The sequence below is a fragment of the Phaseolus vulgaris genome, chromosome 8, assembly GCF_000499845.2.
Source record: "Phaseolus vulgaris cultivar G19833 chromosome 8, P. vulgaris v2.0, whole genome shotgun sequence".
NCBI classification, from domain to species: domain Eukaryota; kingdom Viridiplantae; phylum Streptophyta; class Magnoliopsida; order Fabales; family Fabaceae; genus Phaseolus; species Phaseolus vulgaris.
Genome location: NC_023752.2, coordinates 50,553,683 through 50,562,137, shown reverse-complemented (window position 1 = coordinate 50,562,137; position 8,455 = coordinate 50,553,683). Strand labels below are relative to the sequence as shown.

At 30.6% G+C, this 8,455-nt stretch overlaps 1 protein-coding gene across 1 annotated transcript; it reads left to right on the top strand.

The window, feature by feature from the left end:
- The first annotated feature begins 5,174 nt into the window (after positions 1 to 5,174).
- LOC137825909 (mitochondrial succinate-fumarate transporter 1-like) lies at positions 5,175 to 7,166 on the top strand. The gene is made up of 2 exons (XM_068631714.1): positions 5,175 to 5,824; positions 6,511 to 7,166. The coding sequence occupies exons 1-2, from the start codon at positions 5,414 to 5,416 to the stop codon at positions 7,042 to 7,044; spliced, it is 945 nt and encodes a 314-aa protein (XP_068487815.1). The 5' UTR covers positions 5,175 to 5,413; the 3' UTR covers positions 7,045 to 7,166.
- The last annotated feature ends 1,289 nt before the right edge of the window (positions 7,167 to 8,455 follow it).

Here is an 8,455-nt window from a genome sequence, read left to right as displayed (position 1 = left end):
GGGGTAACAATATTTCAAACCATGCAAATTACGAGATATTACCAGAAAAAATCAGTGCACATTTTGATTAACAATTTGGCAGCATATTATTATGGATTTGATTGAAGAATTGCCTAATTCCTATGGAAAACAAGTGATTTTTGTGGTTGTGGACAAACTGCACAAGGTTGCTCACTTTATGGCTCTATCTCACCCTTATTGAGAAAAAAAAAGTAGCTCAATCTCTTTTAGACAATGTGTTTAAATTGTATGGGTTCCCAAATACTATGACCAGTGACAGAGATTATGTGTTTGTGAGCCAATTTTGAGAAGAACTTATGGTTGTGCAAGGGGTTTAGATCCAGTTGTCTAGAAGTTACTATCCACAAGCTGATGGACAGACGAAAGTTGTGAGTCGGTGTCTTGGGGCTTACTTGAGGTGTATATGTGCTGAATTACCACAAAATTGGGTGAAATGGCTACCCCTGGTCAAGTGGTGGTATAATACAATATATCACACTACTACCAAGGCTACAACATACAAAATTATGTATGGACAAGTTCCCCGTATACATCTGCCATATTTTTTTGGGGAATCTAATATTGAACAGGTAGATAGGAGTCTTGCAAAGAGGGAAGAAATGTTAAAAGTAATTAAATTCCATTTGAAAAGGGTGCAAGAAAGAATGAACAACTGGAAAACATAGGGAATTGACAAGCAGGTGAAAAACATGTTTGGATCAAGTGATTTGAAGGTGAGCGTGCAGATGGACGAGCAAGTGAAGATAAATTGTTTTTTTTTTGTTCTTCACTCATATGCACTAATCAACTATGATGTCCATGTATAATTATACAAATTTACCGTGATACCCTTAACCTTAACAAACTGTCCTCTGAGACACTGAGGCACTACATGAGAGGAGAATCGATTCTGGTAGCCCTTATAATGAAGGGAGAATTGATTTTGTTAGAGCTCGTAGTTAAGGGAGGATCGATTATGTTGTGTGTAGTTGTTAATTTGCAAAATCAATTTCCAGGAAAGTTAGTATGAAGCCATAATTGGGGTTTTTGACCATGATGGGTTTTTTTTTTTGCTTTTTACCAAAATGGGGTTCGTTTAAAAAAATTACAAATTTAGGCAAGTCGTGCCAATTCGGCACAACTTCATATGCACAAATCGTTCCAATTTGACACGACTGAATTGGCACGACTTCATATGCACAAATCGTTCCAATTTGACACGACTCTGTCATGTCATACTGAAGTCATGCCAACTTGGCACGACTTCTGCCCAGTCATACTGAAGTTGTGCCAACTTGGCACGACTTCTGCCACGTCATTTTTTTAAAAAATTTATTGTTTATATATTGGGTAGTAAGTTATGTAATGTTAAAAATTAATTTGATACATAACTTTCTAAGAGTGTTAGTTTTAAGGAACAAAAAATTGGATAATCGTGTATGGATTATGTCCGGCACCATTAAATATAAAAAAATTTGCATACATGAGACATTAAATATCAAAATATACTTTTTGGCTAGTGGAAAACCATGTCCGACGACAATGTCCTCAGGAGTTAATTATTATTATTATTATTAATCTTATTATATATATACAATATACTCCATTATATAATATAATATAATAAAAGAAAAAAAATAAAAAATGTTAAAAGAATATAAATAAAATTATACATTACATAATAATAAAATAAAATTATAATATAAAAAAAAACATATATTTATATATAATGAAAAATGTATAAAATAATTATTATTATTGTCATAAATTACTATAAAATTATTAATATTATTTAAATTTAATGCAAAATTATTTTTTAAAATTGTGAATATTTCAATAATTTATTTCAATGTAACAATATTCAATTTTTACCATATATTCATAATTTTCCATCTAAAAATTATTACAATTTTGAATGTTATCATTTTATTTTTTAATTGAAACTCAAATCTAAAAAAATATTCATATTTCATTATTTAAATATTTTAAAATACAAAAGTAAATTTATAAATTTACATTTTACAACTTTTAAAAAAACTAAAATTCTTATTCAATTATGATATTATTCACAAATTTTAATAAATCATCACCATAAATCAATTTCAATGTATCTTAATCCAAATAACCTTATACATCATCTCAAATCCGCACACTTTCTCAAATTTTCACAAAGTGAATGTATGATAAGTGAGTTGTATGGATTGGAGAATATCTCCTTATAATAACCTTTTCCATTACATTAGAAAGTGGAATGAAAAACAATTATTCTACAATTAGAAAGTGGAAGGAAAAACAATTATTCTATAATTTTCGTGAGAGGCGAAATCTAATTTCACGGAAAAATTGAAACATATTTAATGCTATTTTTACGAATGTATTTCAGTTACCCATTATAAGGCAAATAATTTTGATTTCAGTTACGCTGTATTTCTTGATGCCTTAAGAGACTTTGTTAATCGATAGTTTTTATTCACTTTCAGTTTGAGATATCCTGTTTCAGTTTCAAATGATAAAAAATTATAAAAACTTTTATTTAAAAGTAGTTTTTGTTTCTTATATTTCAAAATATTTGTCACGGATCTTGTTTTGCATAGCCCAGCAAAAAGAGCTAAGGAGAGGGTTGATTCACCCCTAGTATTCACGAGCCATCCCATCCTAACAAAACCATATATTTATTTTAATTAAAAAAATGCAACTATGGGCTTATCCATGTTTGTATGTAGGACCAGAAAGCTAAAAATAATATGTACATTTCAAAATTATAAAATTTGGAATAATTTTATTAAGAATAAAATGGTTTTTTCGCCCAATCTATGGAGGTGGTAAGAGAAACTATGGAGGTGCAATAAGAAACAGGTGAAGAAAAGAAGCTAAAACCCTAGTATGATCCAAGCTAAGCTTCTACTTTGGAGCTTGTGCCGGCCTTGAAACGACAAGAGAAAAAGAAGAGAAAGGAAAATGGGAGGAATGTGGAGCAAAATAAAAAAACAAAAGTGTTCCTGTTAGGGAGATGTGACTTAGAGAACTATTAAAGGCTTCATCTTTCTCCTTCCTTCAGGCAGGTTGTTAAGGCTTCTTTGTGATTCTTCTGGTCTTCGTGCTATTCTTTCGACTCTCAGTATCGAGTGAATGTCAAATGGGGGAGGTATCTGCAGAAGGCACTCCGACGCTAAAGTTAGTGAAAAAGATATTCGGCACTCGGTGTGTACAGTAATAATGAATGACGTATTTTTCTTTTTGAAATATGCGCTATTTATATTATTTTAATGGACTTACCTTATTGGATCCGATTGGTAGAATGAATCACACTTATGATTGCATTACCTAATTCTTAATGGTAGTTTAGCTTCACTGACCTTAATTTGAGTGTTAATGGTTAAGTGTGTTGGTCGGCTAGGTCATCCATGGGATCTCAGTCCTCTCGATTAGGGAGACCGAATCTCGATCAGCTCGGTCTGATCCATACCAGTACAAAAAGCAAGAGAGAAGCACTGAAGCATGAAACTGTTCCATAAGTGCGTTGTGCATGAATCGTGACATAGAAACAGAAAAATCGAGCGTCGTTTTGGGTTTTTTCTAATGTCCAATTGCAGCTTGATAAATTGTTGTTGATGCGGTGCGCAAAGAACACACACTCTTCACACCACACTTTTACTCTTTAACCCTTTATTTCGTGTCAATTTTAACAGAGCTTTAAAACTTGCAGATATAAGACGAATCTCCATAATGAAAAATCAAAAACTCTCCAACGGTTTATTAAAAAACCCTCGAGACTTATCAGAGGTTAAAAAAACCCCTGGTATGTACATAATTTACCGGAGATTATTAAACCTCTAGTAAAAAAAACCTCAGTTAAAATTAAATTTTTGTTGTTGTGAATAATGGTTTGTTTTCTTGTTATTCTAAATAAACAAAACATTTAAATAAACTACTTTAAAAAAAAATCGTCTAAACATAAAATCTATTCTTTTAAAATTAGACTTAAATGTAAAGTTGTAATTATAATAATTTAATTAGTGCCATTTGTATAGTCATACAATATTTATTTTTAAAATAAATGATAAATTAAACACTTATCAGTCTTCTTCTATTACGAACTCTCCATAAATGTATTGTTTTAAACTAAGAACATTAAATCATCCAACAAGTCTAGAAAAGGACAATGCATTAAATTATTAAAACGAATAATTTAATTTTTTAAATTGAACTATTGCATAGGTTCAATTTAATTTTTATATAAAACAGATCAATTTTTGTGTATTAATTTAATGCACTTCAATATCAATTTAGTATAGTTTAATTTATTTTTGTCCACACGTAATTTGGGGCCATGTAGTTTTTAAAATGATTGGAAACATATTAGGAATCTTTTGGAATACATTGTCAGCACGAGAGATTATTAAATGCCAGGTCATTATCAATGTCTTTAAGTTTTGTTCGGTATTTTTTCTGCTACTTTTTTATTAAAATAGTGGCATGGGAGATTTTTAAGAGTTTCCTTCAGATAAAAAATATTAAAATGTTTATAAATGACATAACAATTTAATAGTATATGATGTTATATAAAATTATATTTTTAATGTAAATATTATTATTATTATTTTATCATATTATTTATTTTTTAAAATTTTAATATTATTATTTTAGTTGATTATATGATATATTATGCTTTAAAAAAAGTTGTTGGACATAAATAGACGACCAACAGTCCAATATAGTAACAGTGGAGTAAACAATGTTCTTTCCTACACCTCCGTTAGTTTCTTGTGGCACCTTCATATTTAGTAAAATATTAAAAGTATTTTTTATTTTATTAATATTTTTTTATTTTAGAATTGGTGATTTGGAAAAACTTTGGATTATAAAATTTAAAAAATATTTATATATTTTAAATACCTTTTAAATTCTATAATCTAAATGTGTTTTTTTAAAAACAAATATTCTGAATTATGAAATTTAGAAGATATTTTTGGATATGAAAATACTCAAATTTTATAATTTGAATTTTTTTTAAATACATTATAGATTGTAGATTAAGAAGTCGAAATTATTTTTTAAATTTTACACTATGGAAAGTGTAAATAGAAAAAATACATTCAAAATGCTTTTTTTAAGAATAAAATAATCTTTTTGGATTATGTATGGGAGTGGAAGGAGAAATATGGAGGTGCAATAAGAAACATCCGAATAAAAAGCTTGTACTTTGGAACTTGTGCCGGCCTTGAAACGACAAGAGAAAACGAAGGTAAAGAAAAATGGGAGGAATGTGGAGCAAAACCAAGAGAGAATCACTGAACCGTGAAACTGTTTCATAAGAGCGTTGTAGAGACAAATCCAGCGTCGTTTTGGGTTATTTCTATGTCCAATTGAGCTCGCTGAAGGTTGTAGGTGAACAAATTAATCTGTGTCGATCATGAAACAGGATGATGCAGAAGATAAGAGCAACTTGCATCGAAGGAAATCAATCCCACCCTACATGAAGGCTATTTCTGGCTCACTTGGAGGAATTATGGAGGCTTCTTGCCTGCAACCCATTGATGTCATCAAGACCAGATTGCAGCTTGATAGGTCAGGGAATTACAAGGGAATATTGCACTGTGGTACCACAATTTCACAAACAGAAGGTGTGCGGGCTTTGTGGAAAGGATTGACACCTTTTGCCACACATTTGACCTTGAAGTATGCACTTCGAATGGGTTCAAATGCTGTGCTTCAATCAGCGTTTAAGGACCCTGAGACTGGCAAGCTTAGTGGTTATGGGCGCTTCTTTTCTGGTTTTGGTGCTGGAGTGCTTGAGGCTATTGTTATTGTCACACCATTTGAGGTCTCCTTTTATCTTGTTTAATATGCAATCAGTAATTACTCGAGTAACTGTAGACTGCTATTATGTTACATTTGTGCTATACTTAATAATCAAGCAAAAACAATCAGGAAAAATGCACACCATAACACTGCATAAATAATAATTTATATAAAAACAATTTAATCCGATTTCCTCTTTGATTGTAGAAACAACTTATATATAGGTGCTTACATTGATTAGTGTTAAAAGCATATACTGTGGGCTTAAGTGAGATCTCTAATATGAATGATAATATTCTCTGATTTCGAGGATAGAGAACACCTCCAAAGCAAGGAATAGAAGAAAGGAAATTGGATTGAATTCTCATGCCTTGAAGCATAGTCTGACCTTGCATTAAGGCAGCCCCTCTCCCCAAACCTTTATGCATAAAAATTAAATAAAATAAAGTCTTCTAATTACTTTAACTAGTCTTGTCAGATTATATTATTACTGCTAAATTTATCTCAATGTTTATCTTGTTCAGATGCTCCTTACTTTCTAGTTGTCTAAATTGATTGCAGCAGTGGATGATACTGTTTTGTTATTACTATACTAGTAGCCTAGTAGTGTGGCTGTTCAGAATATAACATACCTATCATAGCAAACATCTGCGCGTAGTTTGGTTTTTGCCAAGGAGAGGTTCATGTACGTATCATGTCTTGTGGCAGGTTGTAAAGATAAGATTGCAGCAGCAGAAAGGTCTAAGCCCTGAGCTTTTGAAATATAAAGGTCCTGTTCACTGTGCTCGAATGATTATTAGAGAAGAAGGATTTCGGGGTCTTTGGGCTGGTGTTGCTCCTACTGTGATGCGTAATGGGACAAACCAATCTGTCATGTTTACTGCCAAAAATGCTTTTGATGTGCTTTTGTGGAAGAAGCATGAAGGGGATGGGAAAGTCCTCCAACCATGGCAATCTATGATTTCTGGATTTCTTGCAGGCACAGCAGGTCCTATTTGTACTGGTCCATTTGATGTAGTGAAAACAAGGTTGATGGCTCAAAGCCGAGAAGGGGGTGAACTGAAATACAAGGGTATGACACATGCTATTAGAACAATATATGCCGAAGAAGGACTTCTTGCCTTGTGGAAAGGTCTGGTGCCTCGACTGATGAGAATCCCACCTGGACAGGCCATTATGTGGGCTGTGGCTGATCAAGTAATTGGTTTGTATGAGAGGAGATATATTCAAGCAGCATTGTAATTTTTTCCATTGCATTATTTTTTTCTTGAACCAGACATTGGCTCCATTGCATTATTCTTTTCTTGAACCAGACATTGGCTCCATTGCAAGGCTACAAAAATCTTCATTTTAACCTCTTTGAATTTGTTGAGTGGGCCACACTTGCATTTAATATTTCACATCACATTATTTCATCTGTCTAGACTAGTACTGAAGTATTCTCAGTCTTTCAATATTGCAATACAATTTCACATGGTTGGTTTTTTGGTTGTGATTGTGAGGCGTTCTAAAAAAGTTTCAGTGTGATTTTCTGAGAAGCAAATATTGTATGGGTGATTAACGTCTATAAGAAATTTGAATAGGAACAAAATGCCCGTGTTGTAAGTTAATTGGGGGTGGTAATTGAAAGTTTGTATCTAAAGTTATTAAGTAAGATCATCATGTGTTTGATAAAATTATGTTATAGTAGCTGAAAAATGTTAGATGGTAGAAATAGATATGGTAGTTTTAAATTTTTGTAATTCTTTATTTATAAATTAACTCTTTTAATTATATATTTCGCTGAAAATTATTTATGTACTTTTTATATTATGTATATTACTATTCTTCTTAAGCTATATTTTAAAAAATTTATCAATCAAATTTAAAATAAAGTAAAATATACTTTTAAATAGATCTCCTACTTCAATTAATATAATGGTAAGAAAAAAGTTCATATAAAAAACTATTATGTTTAATATAAAAATGGTCAAATAAACATTGCAAATAAAATAACGATTTAAGTAAATAATGTAATATTAAATATAAAAAAAACTAGTTATTATCTACTATTTTCGATATCTTCTGTAATAAAAAATATAAAAAATTATATTATATTAAAATAATAGAATTTTATCTTTTAAGTATATATAAAATAAAACATACCTTGGGTAGAAAATATTAAAAGGAAACATTTAATAAATAATTTATAAATAAAGAAAAAAAAACTAAAAGTTATACTTTAAAAGACCATATTTCAGGTAACATTTTTACTAGAAAAATTGTAAAAGTAGCTTGCTTACCAAATAACGTTTTTATCTAATTAAATAAAAACTAAAAACTAATTAAAAAAAGCTTACATATCTTAATATTTTTTTTTCATTTTCTATATCCATGATTTATTTATCAATTTTAACGATCTCAATTTAAACAATCAAAGGTGTTTCTGTTTGGACCGGAAAGGTCCCCTCCACTGATTACTAATTAAGTTTGATCTTTGGTTCTTTGAATGTCGGTAAACATCTTTGTGCGATCGTTGGTTTTCCATTGATATTTAGACGTACCTACAAAAGATACTATGACACTCAAGTTAGAATTCGGTATATGGTGGTTGAGAGTGATACATGGTTAATTTCTCATATTAGTATGACACTTCATACGACTTCCTCTAATC

Excerpts from the sequence above, each read along its gene's own strand:
- LOC137825909 (XM_068631714.1), top strand. The coding sequence starts at position 5,414 with ATGAAACAGGATGATGCAGAAGATAAGAGCAACTTGCATCGAAGGAAA. Across the intron at positions 5,825-6,510 it reads TTATTGTCACACCATTTGAG|GTTGTAAAGATAAGATTGCA; the intron begins GTCTCCTTTTAT and ends GTCTTGTGGCAG.